The sequence below is a fragment of the Vulpes vulpes genome, chromosome 16, assembly GCF_048418805.1.
Source record: "Vulpes vulpes isolate BD-2025 chromosome 16, VulVul3, whole genome shotgun sequence".
NCBI lineage: Eukaryota > Metazoa > Chordata > Mammalia > Carnivora > Canidae > Vulpes > Vulpes vulpes.
The window spans coordinates 15,026,639-15,051,033 of NC_132795.1; the positions used below are offsets into that span (position 1 = coordinate 15,026,639).

At 34.9% G+C, this 24,395-nt stretch overlaps 2 protein-coding genes across 16 annotated transcripts in view; one reads left to right on the forward strand and one right to left on the reverse strand.

Moving 5' to 3' along the window:
• METTL21A (methyltransferase 21A, HSPA lysine) overlaps nucleotides 1-14,084 on the forward strand; it is a 70,014-nt gene extending 55,930 nt beyond the window's left edge. For 2 of the 3 annotated variants that reach the window (XM_072741050.1, XM_026002274.2), the window contains exon 4: nucleotides 7,244-10,827. In XM_072741050.1, the coding sequence (XP_072597151.1) occupies nucleotides 7,244-7,257 (14 nt within the window). In that variant the 3' untranslated portion in view covers nucleotides 7,258-10,827. Of the gene's footprint in view, nucleotides 1-7,243; nucleotides 10,828-13,327 lie in introns of those variants that run through there. The other variant, XR_011997730.1, reaches the window with a different exon arrangement.
• Nucleotides 1-24,395, reverse strand: part of CREB1 (cAMP responsive element binding protein 1) — a 62,833-nt gene that overhangs the window by 35,199 nt on the left and 3,239 nt on the right. For 3 of the 13 annotated variants that reach the window (XR_011997724.1, XR_011997725.1, XM_026002268.2), the window contains exons 2-3: nucleotides 9,910-10,031; nucleotides 3,870-4,016 (exon numbers count right to left, since the gene is read on the reverse strand). The exons of 2 other annotated variants lie outside the window; for them this stretch is intronic. Coding sequence is in view for 4 of the 11 variants with exons in the window: in XM_026002268.2 (XP_025858053.1) it covers nucleotides 3,870-4,016; nucleotides 9,910-10,023 (261 nt within the window). In the remaining 7 variants the exon portion in view is untranslated. Of the gene's footprint in view, nucleotides 1-1,043; nucleotides 1,153-3,088; nucleotides 3,131-3,869; nucleotides 4,017-9,909; nucleotides 10,032-24,395 lie in introns of those variants that run through there. 8 more of the 13 variants (XR_011997728.1, XM_026002269.2, XR_011997723.1 and 5 more) reach the window with 4 other exon arrangements.

Genomic DNA, 24,395 nt, shown 5'->3' on the forward strand with positions numbered 1-24,395 from the left:
TTTATTCATGAGAGACATAGAGAGAGAGAGGCAGAGACACAGGCAGAAGGAAGAGTAGGCTCCATGCAGGAAAGCCCGACGTGGGACCCGATCCCGGGTCTCCAGGATCATACCCTGGCCTGAAGGCAGCACTAAACTGCTGAGCCACTCGGGCTGCCCCAATTATATAAACTTTTAATGAGATTTGCCTAGAATATTTTCATATCTCTGGCTCTCAGTTATTGTAGTATGCTAATAACAGGTGTTACAGTTTTATATTTTAACAAGCTCAAAACCTACTGAAACTGTAGAAGACTTATGAATGATTAGTTCAGAGAATTCTACTTCCAGGGTTTTAAAAATATACAGATCTGAGTTTTTAGGTGACAAATTTATATTGTTTGCAGTTAAAAAAAAACAAGTATGAAAACATTTCCAAACTTTTTTCAAAATGCTCTCTCCACAGCACAATTTCCTTTCAAAAAGCAGTTACTCTCTTGCATTGTTAAAATGTCACTTTCTCCCAGGAGAGTTGAAAGGGATTTTTTTTTTCAAAAATATCCTTTAGGGGGGCAGCCTGGGTGGCTCAGTGGTTTAGCGCCACCTTCAGCCCAGGCCATGATCCTCGAGACCCGAGATCGAGTCCCACATGGGGCTCCCTGCATGGAGCCTGCTTCTCCCTCTGCCTCTCTCTCATAAATAAATAAAATATTAAAAAAGTATATCCTTTAGGGTAATATATCCCTTACAAATCCTTGCTTACCATCATTAAAAAGATGAGAAACTTTGGAACACTTGTCTCATGTAAACCACAAACAAGTAACTCATCCTTATATGATACAACTCTTAAATACTCTGCTGCATAACACTGCATCCGTATTTTGCACAAAAGGTTCCTTTGGAACTTAGTTTTACTATTTGCACAGCTTAGCCTCCTGCACTGCCTTCTGGTTTCTACTCACTGTGCGCCCTGACCACCCTATGTAAAAAAAAAGAACACCCTTCCCTCCACATTCTCTATCCCTTTCCCCTGCTTTAATCATCTTCCCAGCACTTATCCTCACCTGACATATTTTATTTTTTCATTGTCTCTCTTCGCTCAAATGTGATCTTCATGAGAATAGTGAAGTATTATTTGTTCACTGCTGTTTTTCATAGCACCTAGAACAGTGACTGGCACATAGCAGGTGATCAATAAAAATCCGTTGAATATTAGAATGTAATAATTTAAGGTAACATAACCCATAAATCTTGATACGTTTAAACTGCACTATATTAAAAATGCATTCAAAGTTAACAAATTAAAAGTGAAGATGCCACTGTTAACTGCTATACATTTGTGTAACTCCCACTATTTTTGTGAAGATTATCATATAATCTGTGAGACTTGATATACAGAGGATAAAGTTCGGGCACTAATGTCAAGCCGTATATGAAATATTAATACAGCATAATTTCTAATATTCTTAGGTTAAAAAATATACACACGGGTCCTAATATCTTATTCTCACACCAAGAGAAATGTGTCTTATATCTTTTTAAAATGATGTTCTAGAGTACTCATATTTTCTCGAAGTTTGAGGGACCATTTCTCTCCTTGTTTGAACAATCTCTTCTGACGTAAACTACTTCCTAGTTACTTACTAATATACTAATCGCTGTTAACCAGCTGAAATGACCTTCAAAGTTTAATATATGCTTCATGGTTTAGGCCCTTTAAAGAAAAAGTAAATAAATTAAAAAAAAGTAAAAAAAAAAACTGTGTCTCTATAGAATTCAGGCTTTCAATTATAAACATAGCTCACCTTGACGGAAAAATGCTCTTGAAAATAAGAATAAATATTTCTATGAAGTTATTAGCCATACAACCCTCAGGCCCAAATTATTATTGTCACAAAGTAAAGAGTAAAATTAAAATATAATCACAATTAAATATCACATATTATGACCAATTATAATCTTCACAAGTTTTGGTAATTTTGGTGTGTTCTTTATAGAAAGACCTCTTACTCTAAGTGAAAAAGAGAAAGTAAGGATTAATGTAAGGTCTGGAATCTTAAGTCTCCCGACTAGCAGATCAGATTCTTTCCACTATTACCAAGATGACAATATGAGTGGGAAGTAAGTAATGGCATAGTATAGAAAACAGTAAGGTAGCACTCAGTGAAACAAAAACTGAGGCACAGGATAGGAGACTACTGTTCATTCAGTGTGATTCCACAGAAATGTCAAATTCTTCAGTTTTCACCGGGACAACACTGTCTCCATCTTGGTAACAAATTCCATTCAAAGTATCCTTCAGTATGGAAATTCATACACGATGATGTTTTTACATGAAAATATTCTTTTCTTTTTCTTCCATATAAATGTCCAAGCAAACCAAAAGCATAAGGACAAAATGAAGTAGAGGTGGGTAACAGTGGCTCAAGGACTCAATAGTATAATATGGCTGACTAAATCGAGTATATCCTTTGAGGACATTAACAGAATGCTTCCAGGACAAAGGAAGCACTTCTCCCCTCTACAAAAATCAATCAGTCTGGCTACCATATCCAAGGAAAATACAACAGCTCTTATCCACAGGAAGACAGCAAGGATAGTAAAGAGCAATCAAAGCTATCCTGTATAATAAATGGCTAAAGAAAAATAGACATTTGCTTAGCCTGAACATTTTTTTTTAAAAGTAGGAATGGTGCAGGAGATGAGGGAGAAGAAGTGGTCCAAAAGAAAAACAATTAAATATGCTTACTTAGTTTCTGAAGATGGAACTGGGACCACTAGGTCGAAGTTTTAGAAAGGTATATTCTGGTTCACCACAGGAAGAACAGTTTAGCAATTACCCTCTTTATAAATCGGTTACCTCAGGAGACAGGGCTTCCTTTCGCTAAAGCATTCAAGTAATGCTGGACTATCATTTGGGGGAGAGGAGAAAAGCCACACAGGGAAAGTAAGCAAGGCAGGTAATGAGTTTGGCCTAGACCTAGAAGATCTCTAAGATCTTTACGCAAACCTTAAATTGCATGTTTATAGAAGGATAATGACATAAAGAATAATTTCTCACCTTCCTTTCTAAAAATAGTTCCTTCCAAATCTAGGACCTAGGACTCACCTGAGTTCCGGAGAAAAGTCTTTTTAAGTCCTTACAGGAAGACTGTGAAGCAAAAAATATGAAATGGGAGGCTGGGGTTATGGCCTACTTGAATGAACGTTCAAGTCTTTTTTTTTTTTCTTTCAATAAGCTCACTGCAAAGATGTGTACTGCTCTAGGTTCCCTATAGTTCAGTAGAGTAGTCACCTTCAGAGCTCTACATGCTTTTACTCCCTCTGGATTCACACCAAAGGAACAATCTCTCCAAAGAATGAGATAACATGCGCAGTGTAATCCCTGAATATATCATTATTTCAAAGTTATGTACTCTAACTTATACCCCCAGACATAGGTGGTTTTACACAATGCTTTCTATGATCTCCAAATTTAAGTAATATCTTAGGTAAGGTTATTAATTTTGACAAAGGTTTATTTTTTTCCAATTGCATGTTTAGAAAAATAATTACAAAGTTATTATTTTTATATCTCAATTTTCCTGAACTAAGGTATATTAGCCTTAGTCTTTCTCAAACGTTTCCACTTTATCCCATGGACTTAATGATTTTCCCCAATCAACTCTTTTTCTTCTGTAGCTTAAGAAAAAGTCTTTTTCTTATATCTGTTCTTGTGTACATATGTACCTATACATAAGGTGACTATACAGACGCAGCATACTCCTTTACTGTAAAACAAAATAAACTCTGAACTAGGTATGTTCCTATTTCCATAACTAATGAAAGGAGAGAGATATGGCTATAAACGACAGTTATGAAAGTAGATGCAGAACTTTTTATACACATACCTGAACTGTCTGGACTTGTGGAGACTGAATAACTGATGGCTGGGCCGCCTGAATAACGCCATGGACTTGAACTGTCTGCCCATTGGGCAGCTGTACTAAAGTTACGGTGGGAGCAGATGATGTTGCATGAGCTGCTGGCATAGATACCTATGGTGTTGAACATGGAAAAAAATTACCATCACAGATACCTCCTTAAGAGTAGTCATGTTCAATATGAAGCAACGTTTTTAGCAGGAAAAAGATGACTTTTCTGCTAGACAAGTATTTCATTGGTGTGAAAGAAACTAATGATTAAATTTAATATTCTCAAAAAAAGAAGAAAAAAAAAGACTATAAATGCCCCTCCCTTTCAAATCCTTTTATGTGACAAAAACTATTTTAATGTAATATCAAAATGTATAACACAGACTTCCTCTGATTACTAAATACACTTTAATTGTATGGTGCTTTACATTTTCCTACCTGCTTTCATATCCGGTTTCTCATTTTGCTCTTCGAAGAAATCAAGACTGTATTATAATAAGGATTATCTCCATTTTAGAGACAGAATATCAAGTGCTCAAGAGATTAAATAACTTACCCAAGGTCAAGAGATATGCTAGCTTGAAGAAATATAAATGTCTTCAGGATATTATTATGTGTTAAGTTACTCATATTCTAAAATATAAATGTTCTCCAACTTAGGCAAAACTTAACTGTTTAGAACAAATACACGTCTTGAAATATACAGCATAGTTTTCTCTTTTAAACTGATTACAAGTATGCTTTTATTAGTGAGAAAGTGTTAATATGTATTATAAACTGACAATTTCTACCCGCCCCCCAATCAAACTTATATAATAGTTGTATTTTAAGGATTTGTTTTCTCCTGGAAGGAATAAAAGAGCAGACTTCAGGGAATATAAGAAATATTACTTTCTCCTGAGGCACAAAGAAGGCAATTTTAGTGAGTCTATATCCAGGTCCAAATGGCTGTTATGTCATATGTCTATCCGATGGTATTTATTGTTCCTGCTTGAACACACTCAGGGGTTCAACATTTTTTGCTCATTCGGTAAACAGTGATTGGGGACCCACATGCTAGGAGCAATGTCAGAACTGAAACTATAAACATGAAGGAAATTATTGGGGTATATGTGTGAAGGAAGGGGGAAAAAGAACACAAACAAATATAATCCAGTGAAGTAATGAGACTTGCCAGGAGAAAAATGAACACACTGAGGAAAGCTACCCAACCTCACCTAAGAGGAAGGGAGGGCAAAATAAGAATTTGAAACAAAGAATACAAATTAGGCTGTATTTTGACTCCTAAGGGAGAGCCACAAAATTTCAGGGAAGGAGGGATGAGTAACAGTCAGTACTACTGGACCACATAAGGGTATTACTATATGAATTATGAACTGGGGCAAGATAATACTGTAACAAGTAGGCAGGACTGAATGAGCTAGTCATGAAAAACCGTATCTATGTCACATTAAAGAAGTTGCACTTTATCCTGAGGAGACTGAGAAAGGCACTGAAGGGCTTTTTAACTCTGGAATATCATGGTGAGATTTGCATTTCAAATAGATCACTTCAGTGGCAGTATGAAAAACATTTATTTAAGAGAAAGAAAAATGTGGAGAAGAGGAGACTTAGGAGAAAACTTATATAGTAGTTAAGGTGAAATGAGGAAGCCAGAAATAAAGCATTAGTTGTGATGGGGGGAAAATGAGAGAAGTGATTTAATGAAAATTCAGGAGGCAGACTAGAAAGGATATTATGAATGACTGCTTGAAGGAGGTCAGAGAGGAATCCAGGATGACCTATATATTTCATGTTTGTGAGAATTGGTAAACTATGCCATCAACCAACACCAAGAACACAAGAAGTAAGGAGAAGCTTTTGCGTGGCTGGGGTGAAGGTGAATGGTGGAACTGATCTGATACCTGAATTTGTTCAGCAGGTAGTTAAACTTCTGACTGTGAAGCTTGGGGGCGGAGGGTTGGGGGGAAGATCTTTATTGAAAGCTGATGTTAAAACTATAAGCATCCATCTTTGGGTAGTTACGAAGTCCCTCCTTATTAATCATTTTCTCTCTGGCCACTATAAATCTTGCTTAGTTTTATCTGGTTCTCAAAATGTAGTTCATGGACTACCTCCATTACCTGTTGATAAAGTCGGACTCTCCTGGCAAACCTAAGGACACCTTCCCCTACACTGAGTCTGAGAATCACAACATTAAGTTACTCAGAGTATCTACTCTTACTTCCATACAAAAGTTCTTCTAATAGTTCAAGCATTTATTATATCCTCTTCTCTATTTTATAGAACAAATGTGAGAAGCTAACTCAGTTAATCCCTTTTCTACCCTGATCATTCTACATAACAGCTCCTAACACTGTAATTTTATAAATGGTACAGATATACAAGGTAAGATAAAAATTCCTTATGTTCCTACCACTAATCACTGTTAATATTTTTGCTGTAGATGTAGGTGTTTTGAAAGGTGCATATATGCACTCAATTTTTATACACTATCATGGAATCTAATTTATCTTTTGAATCCATTATAAATCTCTCTCCATACCATTAACAATTTTCTTCAGTGGTTTTAATGGCTGCATATTAAAAATTACATACTTTTGTTTAATAAATTCCATTTTTTGGATATTTAGGTTTTCATATTTGCCTATTAGAAAAAGTTGGAATGATCATCCTTTTACCTCTTTAGTTAAATCCATAAAAATTTACAGTCTCTTATTCAAAACCATTATTTTTTTTCCTTCCCACTTAAAAAAAAAAATTCTGTAGGGGCATCTTGTGGCTCAGTCAGTTAAGCATATGACCCTTGAACTCAGCTCAGGTCTTGATCTCCAGGTTGGGAGTTCAAGCCCCACACTTAAAACAAACAAAACAAAACAAAACAAAACAAAACAAAAAAAAACTTCTGTAAATTCCAAAAGCAAAATGAGGCATTTTGCATTATTGTTTTAGATTGGTTATCTTCCTTTACTAGTTGGGCTGAATTTTTTTCTGTTCATTGTTCAAATCACTACAATCTTAAGATTTGACAATTTTATTATATTTTTCTAGTATTAAATACTGACAACCAAAAAATACCAGCTATCAAAATTATGATAGGAAATTATGACAAAAAATGTATAATGTGTATGGTAAGGACTTGGATGAGCAAGTGAAAAAATTCTGTAATTAGGAACAAAAAGAACAAAAACTATATAAATGGGAATAGAAAACTAGCTTTTCTAAAACTCAAACAACATGTCATTGTTCTTGGACTGCCTAATAAAGATGACAGATTAAACATGTGTATATTATTTTGCTCCTTTCTGAATCTCCAATTAAATTTCATAAAATTGATTTTGTTTTTACAGGTCCAATCACATGAGCAAAGAGTGGGAAAAGAGATGAGAGTAATAGTTTTGGATGCTGGGAAGACGGATGAATGGTAATGGACTTTGAAGATCTCAAAAGGCCAACTCATGATGTAGAGGCAAGGAAAGCCTGATTTGCACCATAAAATCCTTAAGAGGCTCAGTATCTAAGACACCTTGGAAGGTGGAGTAAAGAGAGAGGCTGAGATAATAAGGCTAGTTGAAGGTTCTTTGAGAAGCAACTGGATCCCCTCCCCACACTTCTTGTAGAAGAATAATTAATCTACCCCATGCTGACAGAAAAACGGAGATTTAATTTCTGGATAGTGGTCTCCTGACTGCCTATACCAGACACTGCTGACAGTGGAGTTACTAACCTCCAGTCTTCTCTCTCTTAGCTCCCAGGCCTTTCCCCTAAGCAAGGGATTAGGAAGGCCTTCCCTCAGGAACCTAACCAATGACAAGGGGCTAAATTAAATAGACTTAAAAGATACTGACACTGGGAAAGCCATAATCACCCTACAGTGAAGCTCGTAATTCATAGCTGTTAGGCCCCAAACACATCCAGAGCTTCCAATACAGTTTTTTGGTTTCCTGCTTTAAACTTGAACAGACAAGCACAAATTCTAAGACATTCGAGGAAAGTTTCTAATATAAAAGATGGAGACCAAAACAAATTGAAGGGCAAAAAGCTATACAGAGGAAAATCTATGTGCGGAGAAGAAAACTTAAAACCTAATTAATATTCTCAGAGATGACAGAAAATACTGCCTTTGTAAAACATAACAGGATGCTATTAAAACACAAAAGGACCATTCAGAGAACAAAAGGAACTTTTTGGAACAGGAAGCTGAAGAAATCTCCCAGAAAGTAGAGCAAAAAGATGGAAAGCAGTAAAGATGAGAAAATTAGAGAAATAATCCCATAGGTGTATCATTTAGATCACAAGGATCCTAGAGAAAAAGAGAGAGGAAAAAACACCTTCAACCAAATAATTTAAAGAAATTGCCCAGAATCAAACACATGAGTTTGTACCATAAAAGGGCCCACTAACTATATATATAGTACAATGGATAAAAACTATCCGAACCAAGACCCTAATAATGAAATAGTGAAGCACTGTGAACAGAGAGAAATAAGATACCAGAGAAATAAAATAAAGCTGGGAGGGGCAGAGGGAGAGGGAGGAAGAATCTGAAGCCGACTCCACCAAGTGTGGAGCCCGATGTGGGGCTTCATCCCACGATCAGGAGATCATGACCTGAGCTAAAACCAAGAGTGGGATGCTTAACCAACTAAGCCACCCAAGTGCCCAAGAAAAAATATTTTTACCAAGAATTTTTTTTACCCAAACTTGCTTAAGAAACCACTGGAAAACGTTTTACTGTATCAAGAACACAAAGTCAATAACAGAAAGACAGTAAAGGGAAAGGAATTTCCAGGAATGCATTATATAGCAGACTTAGAGGACAACCAGAGCAGACAGGATAGTGCCACCCAAGAGATAGGTATGAGGGCTGTCAGCACCAAGATTCCTTCTGGAACTGTACCCTTCTTTTTACCAGAGGGTCAAATGCTTGTGTGAGCCCAGACTCTGGCTGTCGTGTTTGCCTTGACCATGTACTGATGAAGTCCTGGCTCTTTCCCCTTTTCCTGCACCTGCCTTATCCAAGTATTTATTTCATTCCCAGATATATTCTGCTTTGTCTCTCCCCTGAGGGTTGGAGGTCAGCCCTAGTACTCTTAGTAGAAAACATAGAGCAGCCCACTCCTTCTGACTATATCCCTGCTGGAGATCCAGTATTTGGGCCATACTTTAGTTCAGTGTAGTAACCATCTGTGTTTAGCCACAGATTCTCCAAGACCCATTCTTGCTCAGGGACTCTCTGAGGAGAGCGTTTAAATTCTTCAGGAAGGCGAAGCTCAACATTCCAGAACCTCTGCTGGAATTATTTTCTCCCAGGAGCCTTTATCAGAAAAAGGCAATATGATACTCTGATCTAGCAGGTTTATGTCTGTTACTTGGTTTTTATATTAACTACCTTTCTCACTCATATATACACAATTAGTGGTTAATAAAATATTTGAGGAAAAATACATCAGAACAAAAAATAAAAATGAGAGAATATAACTCTAGAGATAGAAATGTTTAAGACAGACAAACAGAAGGAATCATGAATTATATTTAAAAGATATAGGAAACAAAAACCCATTATCATTCTTGAAATTTACTTGTGTGTCAATCTATTTGCTTATCCTACTTTTTGGTTTAAGCACATAGAAAAGTTAGCCTGTCAGGTTATCTAAATTCCCATGCCTCAAAAAATCTGTGTGATTAAAAAAAAAAAAAAAAAAAAAGCAGTTACCTTATCAGGTATTCTTCCCTTGTTTAAGAGAAACAATCTCTTTCCATTAGTTAAAATGTCATTATTCTGAATCAGGTCACTACAAATAGGTAATTAGTGTTTTAACAATACATTTTTCTGTTCTGTTACTGAATCATTTCTAAAATTATGCTAATATACTAAGTAAACAGGAATTTTGATATTCTAAGAATGTCTGTGCTCATTCTATGCATATCTCTGCAATGAAAACTAAATCCTTTTGTCTAAAACATATTCCTCTTGGAAGAGACGTAACTTGGAATCTCTCCATGTATTTTATACCTGGGCTAATGTGGCAATCTGTGGCTGGGCTTGAACTGTCATTTGCTGGTTTTCAGCTTCTGTTACAGCTGCATCTCCACTCTGCTGGTTCTCTGCTCCAGATTCCATGGTCATTTAGTTACCTACAATAATATGGAAGAGTGTTACAAGCACTACAGTGCTTTGTGCTTTTGTGACTTTAAACACAAATTTCAGGTTATAAATAGGTATATGTGCTCATTAGGTTAGCAAATGTACTTCGAAATCTAGTTAAAAGAAAAAAACTTGTCTTTTCCCTTGTTATTCCAACTAGAAGGAAGAAGGGATTCCTTTCTTCCACAAATCTCCCTTATTAACAAGGGGAGGAGGGTGCCAGTAAAATTCTAATTTCTTCAAACTGTACTCCTCAGGTATGGAGAGAAGGTAGAGTAGAAGAGAGCTGATGCCAGGGTCTATGAAATATTGCCTTCATGGTACTTCCTATTAGGGTATTCCCTCCTTTTACAGGGAAGAAGTAGAAAATTATAAGCTACTTCCACAGGAAATTACTGGGGGTAGGACAAAATCAGCCCAAGTTGCGGGGTATCAAGATAGAAAGGTGGGATAAACAGCCACAGGGCCCAATTAGAGGCCCCAAACACTGCAAATCTTGGTGTTCTGACTCCTCACCCCATGTACAGTGTACAACACTACACATGCACACAAACATGAAATAAAATTTTGAGTAAGTTAATCAAGGCTGTTCTTTTTCACTTTGGGGCCCTACTTTGCTAGTCTATTTGTTGGGTAATCTAGCACTAAATGGCAGCATAAGTTAGTGGAGAACAATTCCTAGCAGCAGCAGCTACATGCAGATGAGATATTTCTTTCTGATAACAGAAATAAACTTCTGGTGATAATTATGTCTAAAAGATTCACAATAAAAGGGATTACTTTTTACTTGTGTACTACTGTTATCATTTAGTGCTTGGTATATTACCTGTCAAAAATGAATTTATTAAGAGTGATGATTGCCTATAGTGATTCCATAAATAACACAATAGCCCCAGTTCTTTTCCAGAATTTATTAGATTTATTTTATAACTCTGAAGTTGATAACCAAAATTGTGACTGATCCTTATGTGATTACTACATGTCATCAGAACGTATCACATACTAATACATTTTGCCATGATTCACAGGGTTCTATAAAGTTTTACAAGTGACAAGTAAAAATGAAGTAAAAATATCTCTGTGGAAAGGAGTATAAATAATTTCGTAATACAGAATCCATAAAAGAGATGACGAAAAGATCAACAGACTTGACTACGTAATTATTTAAAACATTCATATGACAAAAGACACTAAGACAAGTACACAATGAGAAAACATCTGCCAGACATAATCGACAGAATTACATCTAGAATACAGAGAAACTACTAGTCAATAAGAAACTCCATTGACTAGTTCACAAAGATATATGTTCAAGGATATTCACTGTAGAATTTTTTATTATAGCAAAAACCTGGAAACTATCATTCGAAGACCATTTGAGAAGTTACAGCAATGAAAAAGAGACAAGTCTAGCTGTAATGTAGTGACATATAAAGTTTTCCAAGACAAACTGAGTAGAAGGGCAAGTCACAGAACATATCGTAAAAGAGATTTCTGCTTATGTTAAAAAAAAAAAAAAAGGCAAATTGTTGTAAAACGTGTCCCATGTATATGCATCAAAAAAAAGTGTGAGAAGTTATATACTGAATTGTAAGTGGTGGCTCTGAGGAGAGGAAGATGTGGTGGAACAGGATGGAACTGGATAGGGTAAGGACTCTCACTTTTCACATATTTTAGTATTTTATTTTCTTCCCATCAAGACCATTTCAGGATTACTTGCACAATTTAATAAAAGATTTTAATACCAGAAGTCATGAATAACATTTTGAAAACTATGAACCAAAAACTATGTTTCAATCAGGATTCTGAAATACCTGTTGAAAAACAATTTTAAATCCTAGGTTTTTTTTTTTTTTTTTTTTTAATGATAGTCAAAGAGAGAGAGAGAGGCAGAGACACAGGCAGAGGGAGAAGCAGGCTCCATGCACCGGGAGCCCAACGTGGGATTCGATCCCGGTTCTCTAGGATCGCGCCCTGGGCCAAAGGCAGGCGCCAAACCGCTGCGCTACCCAGGGATCCCAATCCTAGGTATTTTTATATGAAATTACTAGTTTTGTTTAAATTTTGCCTACACCGTTTACTCCACATTTCCAAAAAGTAAAAATACTATTCTTAAAAATTATCAAATCACTGTATTATTACCTGTGATAACTGAGTTACATACTAACAATCAGTGCTCTTTGAAACTAAATAATTTAAGACATCAAAAATAACAAAGCAACAACAAAATAGTTTATAGTTTATGTATCCTAATGTCCATATTTTTTGTCTGCAAGAAAATGGCATATGAAAATAGAAAACTTCATCTCAGTAATAAGTAAGTGAGTCCATCAGAGGACAAAAGTGAACAGAGTCAAACTAAATAAGGGCAGAAATCATGAACTTTTCTTCATCCTCTCCCTAAGCCATCATTTTAATGAGAACAAAAACAAATACAAAGTGATCATAATACATCCTTTGTAGACAGAGTAGACACCACCATTTTTAGAAGATTTTACTCCTGGCCACCTTTTGTTTTTAGAACTTGTGCTGTCATTTATATATTTCACTTCCTCATTTGATTAAAGGCAATCTCCAGCACAGATAGCATTTCTTCTGTTTCTGTTTATTATACAGTATCAGAACTACTTATTTTTTCTGACGTTTAAGGCATAGGGCATCATAATTTTTTGTTGCAGAAAAAAAATGACACTATGATAATAAACAAAACTACTAGTTAACATAAATAATTGTAGCTACAAGGACACATTAAAAACAGGACTGTGATTTGCATTAACTAGATAAAATGCTTTAAAAAAATCACCAACAAAGTGTGATCCTCTCATGTAAACTATCAGGGTTTTTAAATTAATTAATTAATTAATTTATTTTATGTCAGGGTTTTATGATCATTTCTCATTCAAGCATTATCATTTCTCTCATTAATCCTTTTCATATAAGGGAACAGCCTTCTTAATTTTTATGACTCTTAGCTCAAGTAGGTGATCAACATCCAAAGCAACAGCACAAATACGGTCTTTTATCAGAGAATTCTTAAAGTGCTTTGTTCTCAAAGTGCAAGTGAGAATTATTTAAGGAATAACAATTTGCTTCAGATGAGGAACTCTCTGAACTAAAATAGCCACTATTCTTTTGGCTCTTACAGTAAAGGTTTTTTTTCTTTTTTGTTTTTGGGTACCGTAAAGGTATTAAAATAGTCTCTCAACTAGACTAAACTAACATTTAAAGTGGGTGTATTCTTTTTGGACTCTGAAAACTTTTGCCCTTTTTCTGTTTATATCTTCAGGTGGTGAGAGAAGAAATACTACAGTATCATATCTACAATCTTCAATTTTTCTATCAACCCAGGGGCAGTCTAGCCAGAACTGCAATATCCAGACACAGGATCAATTACGATAGCTAATATGTGGGTTTCCAAAGTTGTTTGAAGAAAGAAGATTCTTAATTCACTACACAAAGGAATGCTTTTCAGGGATACAAAAAATAAAAAAACACCGAATACTACTATAAAATAAGTAAAAGATCAGGTACATATAAACTTGGAATGTTCTACAAATACTGGACCTGGATTGGATTGGATCTTACTTAGAAATCACTGAAAATCTAGTAGTATTAGCTGACTGGTGTTTCTTGATCCGACTGGTGATATTGATTCCGGTAATTCAGAACTACAAAATTTGGGGGATACTGATATTTAAGATTGGGGATTTTCATGATTTATCACTAAAAACATAATCCTTTGGAAACAGTAAGTTCATAACAAATTTCTAAACAGTATCATGCCTAAAAGAAACAAAAATGGGCGGCCCCAGAGGCGCGCTGCCTTCAGCCCAGGGCGTGATCCTAGAGACCGAGTCCCGCATCAGGTTCCCCGTTTCTCCCTATGACTGTGTATCTGCCTCTCTCTCTCTCTCTCTCTCTCGGTCATGAATAAATAAATAAAATCTTTTAAAAAAATGCTCAAACCATTTCACAAAGATATGTATCATTTTGCTATAATGCTTTTGAGAGTTGTGCCTTTAATATGAAAATTAAAAAGTGAAGTGATTCTTAGTATTATTCTTGAGAGAATAAACAATGCTGCTGTGAATAGGGGGGAAAGTGAGCTTAACACCTGGTGGAAAGCTGGATCTGTCACCAAGTGGTCATTGGAAAAACTGAAAAATTAAACTTTTTGTGTTTCAGTTTCCTCAACTGTAAAAACTAAGATTGAAAAAAAAAAAAAAACTAAGATCGAAAGAGCTCTTCCAATTTTAAATGCTCTGATCTAGGAAATGACACCACCAGCTGTATGTATACACACATAATGCACATAATTATGCAGGCACTTAACAGTATATATAATAAATGAAGTATTTCGTTTTATTCTACAGTAATATATATACATACAGTAAAAGCAGAAAGATTCACTAAGAATAGGTCACCCAGTCTTCTGATCTTGGATTAATACAGAGTCAGTACCACTTACTGATTTATAAAATCATGAGAATGCAATACAATTTGAGACAATTAACAGTACTTTAAGAAAATGCTACAACACCAGACTACCAGTCAATAAAGATTCTCTTGCATGGTGGACAGCATCTCTTTTACTCGTTATGTTGCTCTGGTCACAACTGTTGTTATTAAGTAGTTTTATAGCCTCTTTTCTTAAATTTAAAGAGGACAAAGAAGTTTTTCCTTTTCATCTTAGAAAGCTTCAAGGAACTTAACTAAGGCTGTATCACTTTTGTACCCTTTACGTAGAAAAGACAGTAGACATTTAAAACTTTAAAATGTAGTTTAGATAAACCTCTCAGTTAAGTGTCAAATGAGTGGTTCCATGACATTTAAAAGAAAAGAAAATGTTCTGCAATAGTCAAGAGAGTGGGGGAATTCCAAAGAAGCACTGAGGATGGACACAGCATCATAAATTTAGGGAAGAAGAATAACTTTTCTGATAAGAAAAATGGTATGAGCAAAGGCTTACATTAGTATGCCTGCCTTTAGAGAAATGAGTGAATTTCTGGCTGGTGTCAGATTCTGTACAGAAGCAAGGAGAAAAGACAAATGATAACAGAAGAGTCACTCTAATCAGTAACTACTTCCTAGGACAAAATGAAAATTGAGAATGATGTCTCTTTAAAGTTATTGAGTTTAGAATTTTTATATTACAGTGAATTTTACTTCTGTGCTATAAAGCCATATATCCTGAAAGAATTCACCATTTTTAACTACATAAAACCATCAATATCTTCAATTTTAACAACTCACATTATATACATTATACTTGTAATAGGGTATCATATCTGAGGACATATCTCAGGCACCATCAAATTACTGGGGAAAAAGAAATAGACAAAATAATTTGTTTTTAAAAAAACTTTGCCTTTGTGGAACTTACATTCTAGTGTGTGGGAATGGGGAAAGAAAGTATGTAAAATGTATAATAAATCAGATGGTGAGAAGTATCCTGTAAAAAATAAAGGTCAGGGGTGCCTAGGTGGCACAGTCAGTTCAGTGTCTGATTGGATTTTGGCCCAGGTCATGATCTCAGGGTTGGGAAGATGGAGCCCTGTATCTAGCACCGCTCAAAATGTGGAGCCTGCTTAAGAGTCTATCCTTCCTCCCCGCCCCCCTTCACTTTCTAAAATAAATAAATAAAGCAAGCAGAGAAGGATGCTGGAAGGTTTTCAGTATTTTTAAAGCTAACAAGTGAAACTCTCATTGATAAAAGAGCATTTAAATTCACTACTCAATACCTATACAGAACTAACCAAATCAGGAACAATTTCTGGAAGTACTATTTCCATATCTGGCTCTACCAAGTTGACCTAAGCTCATCAAACAAGAATGCAAGTCCGTATCATCACTTTTGCTAAAAATTATTAAGCAAAAGGAACGAATGGTACAGATCTTCACTCTGTTCTTTTTCCTGAACTATTTTTACCTTTAGGAAATAAGTACCTCAGTCCTTAGGATCCTAAATCTTAGGATTCTATTCAGGTTCATGTTTATAAAAATAAACCCATCTTCCCGAAAACCTAGTTTACTTTTTAATTCCTAAATCTATGGCCAATTTATTCCAGTTTAGTTTGAGATGAATACCTACCATATTCAGAGAAATGAACTATGAATTTTGACTGAAGGACAATGTACCCATAACTAACGGAACATATGAATACTCGCTGTGCTTGTTAAAAATGTAAATGACCTTAATTATAAATAAGGAAAACACATCCTCCTGCACTCTAGCAAGTGGCCAACTCTTTCTAAACTCAAAAGCTCAAAGATATAAGGAAATCACACTAGAAGAAGTATAGTCTCCATCCAGGGCAACCATAGCAAAATGCACATTTGGGCACATGATTTTAAAACTACAGGACTGGGATCCCTGGGTGGCACAGCGGTTTGGCGCCTGTCTTTGGCCCAGGGCGCGATCCTGGAGACCCGGGATCGAATCCCACGTCGGGCTCCCGGTGCATGGAGCCTGCCTCTCCCTCTGCCTGTGTCTCTGCCTCTCTCTCTCTCTCTGTGTGACTATCATAAATAAAAAAATAAAAATTAAAAAAAAATAAAACTACAGGACTATTTTGATGTCACAGTCAAATATACTGCTAAAAATATTTTGCAGAAGTGTACCTAGAAACATCCCTGGGTGATAAAGAATATGCTGTACATATTTTATACCTATTTAGTTTTTAGGATAAACGTTTGAAGCATTGCTAACATATTCTCAACAACGCCAATATGTCTTAATTTTCTTAAGTGTTATGATTACTTTACTAAAGAAAGTAACAAAATGTTCAGGTGCTACACTACAGACTTTGGCTTTCCAAGCATCAATAACTATGTTGCACTGCCTTTTTTCCTCTATTTTTCCCCCTGTACATTTTTTGGGGGTTGTTAACTTTGAAATACTTGTCATTTATCATATGCTCAATCTAGTGCAACTGAGATGTATGCCATCAATACTGGAAATTTACCAATGCTCCAGGTTTCTAATGCTAATAAGTCTTTTGGTATTAAATTTAGCATATCTTCACTAAAACCAGAAAGGAAAATAGCAGATTCAATGTTGTATGTGTATACATAACATATAGGTATGTATATATGCACACACACACCTCTCAACACAACACAGATACTGACTTCAACTCTAAAATTTTATTAAGTTAGAATAATCACACCCTTCCAAAATGAAGTTATATATGATTGAGAAAATATGAACGGATGTGTGATAAACTAAAATAAATCTGTGTCTTTATTAAATAAATTCTGACAGAATTTTCAGAAAGTTTACTCTGTGCTCCTACCAAGGTCCTTCTCCCTTAATTAGGAGAACAAATCCATATTTCTGCCTCTCATCTAGGTTTTATAGAAAGGTAAGAAAAGTTGTACATGAAGTTGATTATGTGATTTGAACTTGATGAGATTTAAACATTTTAAGACAAAAATAAAAGCCTAAAAATTGGCTTATATATTTTAATAAATTCTTTGTATTAATAGTAAGTATCAGTATAACCCAACCACCACTACCAAAAAAGGCAGCATACTGTAAAGGGAAAATTTTCAAGGTTATTTACTAAAATTAATTCCCTGATATATTTGTTCACTGGACTGAAATCAGAGACTGCTTTAAGTTCAATATTCATATTCTACAATTTATTGCACTTTTGTGATTACCACAGTATTTGAATGCTATTTTTTAAAAGATTTTATTTATTTATTCATGAAAGAGAGAGAGAGGCAGAGACACAGGCAGAGGGAAAAGCAGGCTCCATGCAGGGAGCACAACGGGGGACTCGATCCCTGGACTCCAGGATCATGCCCTGGGTCAAAGGCAGGCACTAAACTGCTGAGCCACCTAGGGATCCCCTGAATGCTATTTTTAATGTTATTTTTAAATGTGTAGCATGTGCCACAAGACATTGTTCTCAAAGAAATATTTAGCAGAATTGAATTAGAAAAATGTTACATGATTTATATAAAATTGCAAGATGATAGCCATCCTATGTGACTAATTCTACAGTAACTTTCAAGAGAAAAGCTTAGTGCTTTCTCAAATCAAAGTCATTATTTTCTAAGTACTGGCAAAATGTATTTAAGTAAGACTGACTTATCTGGGCTCTCAAATAAGGCTTCATGTATCTGGTCACCAAGAGACAAACAGTGTTGCTTAGCAAGGCAGCAACCATGACTGTGCATTATTTTAGATGATAACATTTTATCCTATCCCTCCCTATTTTCCTTTCTCGCCCATCCAACACTATGTTTACAGCTTTTTACACCTTAAGCATTTCAAAGATGTGATCCTATATAAACTTCCTGCATGAAGTTCTATTAAATGGATTTTTTGAAGCTAAATTTTTTTTTAAGGAAAAAAGGATTATACACCTCCTACATGCAGTTACTTATAGAAAAGCAATTTCTGTGTTGACTAAGGAGTGAAACTGTCTTCAAATTTTAAGTTCTGATTCATAAACTAGCTCAATGCTAAAACTGTAAGGATCCACAAAAGTTATGCCCTCAAGTTAAATATTTAAACCCAAGGGACTACGTGAAAATCACTACATTCAAGTGGAAAATTAATACCCAAGTGTGTTTAGAGAGTTAACATTTATTACTTTGACAGATCTGTTTTGAACTAAATTTTGAAATGCTATTCTTCGTGAATTATTTACAAATTAGACACTGAAGAGTGACAATTCACTTTTCCTGAAGTGAGACAGCATGTGTTACAGGAGAAGTCATAAGACAGGAATCTTGGTTTTAGCTCTGACTTCACAGATGGAGAACTAGACATGTGAAGAGATTTGCAAGGAATTTACAAGACTGCAGAGGTATACCACATAGCCTCCAATATTACAAAATGTGAAGAATTCTTTGTATATTTGGCAGTTAAACCACATGGACAATTAAGCCACATGCTAAGTGTATGTATATGTATATGTGTGTGTGTGTGTGTGTGTGTGTGTGTGTGTGTGTGTATATATATATATATATATATATAATTTTTTTTGGCTAAACATTATTATGCTTTGCTTGCTAGAAAAAGCCCAAGCACACCTAAGGCACCAAGGATATATTGGACTATATTTACAAATTAGCCATGGTAAAGCTACAAAGCCAATAAATAATAAGCAGACAACAGCAAAGACTGTGTACGGTTTTGATGAAAGATTCACTTCAAGCTTAGGTATCTTTATCTTTATTCCTTAAAGAATCAACATCAAGTATAATCAGTGATGTACTTTTTTTTTTTTTTTTTAAACCAACCTGCCAGTGATTTCTGATAAGGTCATTTTGATTAATAGTACAATCTCATGCCATTTCTCAGGTCTCAAAGGCAAAAAGTGTTAGTAAAGCATCAGAACTTAATGAAAACTCCAAGTAGAAAAACTTCTTTTTAAGCTATGGAAAAATGAGCCTAATTTCCTTGGCTCTTAAAAAGAATGAATCTGTATTTCACTAAGTTTTAACTGTCTGAAGCATATATGTCTGCTTCCTTTAATCTGTACCTCTCTATAGGGGGGCTGTATTTGATCCTGCCTTTCAAAGTTGTGACCCTCCCAAGAAGGAATCATTTATTAAACAAATAAAATTTTAATTTTAATTTTAAATTAAACAAATTTTCTGTGCCTATTACATAATAAGCGTTCTGCCGAAAACTATGGGGACTAGAGTATAAAACAGACAAGAAATTTTCTCTCAAAAAGCTTACAAGCTAACAAGAGATAAAATACGTATTATATATAAAGATATACATGCAGATCTATACACACATACAGAGCTGGGCAAGTACAAACTAATTTTTATGACCAGGTTGCCTATAAATTCCCTCCAAATAAGTATTTAATAACAATGATTTAAGCTCATAAATTTCCGATTCAAAATGACAGACATACAATGAATTATGGAAAAAAAATAAAGTACGAGCTGGCTACTTATGGTAATCTTTCTACTGATGTAGATTTTTGAAAAATTTAATTATTTAAAGTAGGCTCCATCACCAAAGTGTGGTTTGAACTCATGACCCTGAGGTCAAGAGTCACAGATTCTACCGACTGAGCCAGCCTGGTGCCCCTCCTATTGATGTAGATCTACTTAGTATAATAATAAAACCTATGTATTTTTTAATACCTTAGCTAGAACACTTCCTCCAAGCGAACTTTTATAAACCTAAACTATTACTGTTTAGGAAAAAAAATCCTAGTAATCATTAATAAAGCTAGAAACAGGAAAATTTCCTTTACAAAAAGATAATGCTACAAAAACAGTGATGACTATGCTTACTGTTATTTCTTGCACAGGGAAAAGGCTCTACCAGCAAATAAATCATTTAAGCTCTCCAGGGTTCAGTTTAGTCATCTGTAAAAAATGAAGGAGTTACTACTTCCTTAATGATAAAAGTTTGTTAAGTGTGAATTCCCCCAACATCGTAGAGTTTGAGTAATACACTATCCACATACAAACAGAATAAGCTCTTCATAACAAATTAATTCTCAAAATATGGTACTTCAAATTAAAATGTTTCACTGAAAGTGGTTATTTCTTGATTTTGTACCTCATTCTACTTCCATGTCTTCATCTTTGTCCTTGCCACAGCCTAGACTCCCTTTAATCGCTACCCATCCAAGTTCTTCAGTATTCAACTTATATTTTCTCATAAAACTTTTCCTCATTAAATTCCTCTTCTAAACTCTACGGCCCTTCAAGGCAGTAGTGAAGAACTGATATTGTGCCATGCATACGTCTTTTTCTTACACTACTTTTGTCTCTCCACTACTGTACGTAGGTTCTCTGGGAGCAGGAGCCATATACTCAGGCTTTACTGTTTACAGCAACTAGCATAATGCTTCATTTCATATCTATAAAAATACTAACTGAATAAATTTTCTCATGATTATTTCACTTACTATAAAAAAGTCAATGGTCAATAAATGTTCATGGAATAAATGCCTAGACTGATTAAGTGACAGTAAATTAAAAAAGCATCAGTATTACTGGTCATAGCAAACAAAGCTACTAACCAATACTTAAATAATGGCTATTCAGCTTTGGCTAAATTACAAACATTTTTAGTTACATCTATACTATCATATAATTATAACCAGAAACTCATTAGAAACAACTCATTAGATATATTCTAAATAACCAGCTTATTAAACATACTCTTAAAATTGAAGAATTATTTTTTTTTTTTAAGAATGAACTCTTAAGTTTTAGAGAAGATTCACTAACCTTTGGGAAATAAATTTTCTATTACCATTGGTATAAGTCAACTTCAGATCTACCCTCTACTCTTAACCAAGGTCATTCTTAGCAATTTTAAATTCCTACTTAATTCTCTCTTCTACAACAAAATGTCAGTCTGCTTCTTGCTTTTGCAAAAAACTCACTATCAATCCTTCAGACCTCTTACTCGCCAAAACCTGCTCCTTATTATTCAGAGATCCTAAATTAATCCAACAGCAGAAAGAAAACTTGTGTTTTTCATCTTTGTTCTGATAGCCCATCTCATTCATGGTAAACTCCTTTATTACTTCACCTCAATCATAAGATTATGCAACTTGGGCATTTAAGTTTATCAAGGAGTACTACTTTTTTAAAGTTGAAATTTATGTAACTAGCCTCAAGAACTGATTAAATATATATTAAAGGTAATTTTTCATCATTGGAAATGTAAAAGAGTGTCTTCTATTTATCTATCGGAATAAATACCAGAATATGAATGACTAATCTTTCCCCCCCTTTTTCTTTTGATAACCTAGAAAACAGGTGAGTAAAACTCTAGGTAAAATATAACAAAACATCTCTCTGTAGGGCCAAGTCTGACACAGCTAAGAATGCAAAACAAAACAGAGTGTTTATGTATTTTGAGGAGAGAGAAGTATTCTGAATAAGAAAATCCAATAGCTACGCTTTATCCAAGTTTCAAACAAGTCTCAAAAACTGACACTTACAGATATTAGTACAGAGTTTAAAACCATCCTTTCATCTTACAGCTTCAGAAAGTTAGCCAGGATTAAGCTCTTCTATCATGACTAAGTTAGCATATAAAATAGGCAGAGGAAAACAGTCATTTTCACATTAGCATATTGTCCCATTAGTTCATGATCTTAACCCCCACCACAAAAGACAATTTCCTGGATTCCAAGATATGGTGGGAAATCATTTAACTCCCTGGTAGTCGATAGATAGGTTCCAGAAGGAAAATGTTCTGCCTTAAGATTTCAATTATCTTCATTCCCCCTAAATCTGTAAAGATTAGTCCTTTGTAAACATTTAATCACTGAGCAGATAAAAACCAAATATGTCAATATTTTATATAAATTACTGTAAATCCTCAAAATACTAGTAAGGCAATATTCTTACATTAAGAACTTTCACACATATAACTGTCGACTTGAGCACACAAAAAATGATATGCACCACAACAGCTTCATTTAATGACTTGGTTTTTTTGAAAGATAAGAGACTTATGTGTGTCATTGCTGCTGGATTATATATCATTTTCTTTCTAAGTTTAATCAACTTAAAACACAGCACGTGTATTTAAAAGATAAATACACTAACTGCATGTAAAATGTACTATAATTAAAGGCTACGTAGATGAGCCACGAAAGAAAAAGAGAAGTACTGAAACTTGTTTTGTGTTCTAGTTGAAATGAGTATTAACTGGTTCAATTGGTTGACCAGGGATTTCCACCCACCCACACACGCACACACACACGCACGCACGCACCACACAATCATCTAAGCAGTAAAGTCTAAGTAGACAAACATATCAGTGAAACTCAATTTTTTCTTGTTATCTATGTATTATTAGCTATTACCATTGCTATCTACTCAGGTATCAAATATAAAACTCACTGATAATTACACTAAGAAATACTAGAAAACCATCAAAGAAAAAGTTAATGAGAATATAAGGGAAAAAAAACTGGGAAAAGGCTAGTACACTAATCAGCATTACTGGGTAGTACTATCGCATGAAAATAGTCTGCTTAAAAAAAAAGACTGGACTACAGGGGATGTTCTTTCTCATTTAAAGGAAAAATTACAGACACTTTTTTGGCTGCAGTAATAGAAAGAAGTCTGTTCCGGGTATAGGAATCTCAACAAGAGAGTTAAATTCAGACTGAACTAACTTTGTGAATTAACTTTTTACACAACTTGCCTTTTCATGCACATCTGGATCATTTCACTAAAACTTTTAAAAACTAGAGCTAAAGAGGCAGTAAGGCAGTTCAAATAACCACTTCCTGTCAGAAACTGGTCTTTCATTTAAAGAAATAAAGGCATAATGACAGATTCCCTTAGTTTAAAAGGTCATACAAGACCGAAAAATAAAATCAGCTAACTGGTTAATAAATACAGGTACATCCATACAACGAAACACCTCATAAAAAAAATGAAGCTCTATGTACTGATATAAACCAGCGGCTAACCCATATTAGGTGAAAAAAAGCAGGATACAGAAAAAAAAAAAGTGTGGGGCATGTGGTGGGGAGCACATACTTTTATAGGAACAGAATTACCTCTGAAAGGACAAAGAAGAAACTGACAACACTTGGGCCATGGGAATGAGCGTGAGGCTGTTATCACATGGCCATCTGCTATATTACATTTTATGTGTTTTGAATTCCGGATTATCTGCATGAATTACTTATTAAAAAATAAAACTGGAAATATAAATACATAATCTTCCTTTCTTCCATTACTTCACCAAGAGTGTTCTCTCCTTTGGTTGCTTTCTTATGACATATATTCTGCCTTAGATTAGTCATCATGTCCCCAAAATTCCTTGAGTGTAGAGATAAAACAATGTAAGTCATCTTTGGATTCATTGCCACTTCTGGCCAAGTGTATTAAATGCAATAATAATGAATAATTTTTTAAATTATAGGAAATGTTTGCTGAGCACTTGTAAAATGCTGGGCATTTAATATGTATTAACTTACATCACACCCACATTTCTATGAAGGTAGATATAGTACGTCTGTGACCAAGAAAATTGAGGAGTGGAGAAGAAAAATCTGCTGAAGGTCCCACAGCCAGGAAGTTAAAATAGAGCTTAAAAATGAATAGGTATCGTTAATTGTGTCCCTAAGGAGGTACCTTATAATTATCTCACAGCCCTATAAAGTAGGTGGTATTCTAATTTAACAGATAAGGAAACCAAGGTTGAGAAAGATTAAGAAACTTCCGCAGGTCACAAAATTTGAGGGTAGGCACATGAATGATAGTAAGTGGCAACAAGAGGAATGAAACCCAGGCCTGTGAACCCAACCCAATGCTCTTTCCACAACTACATTGTCTGTCACAGTAAATGCTAACTAAATATTTGAATTACCACAAACTGTTGCCTC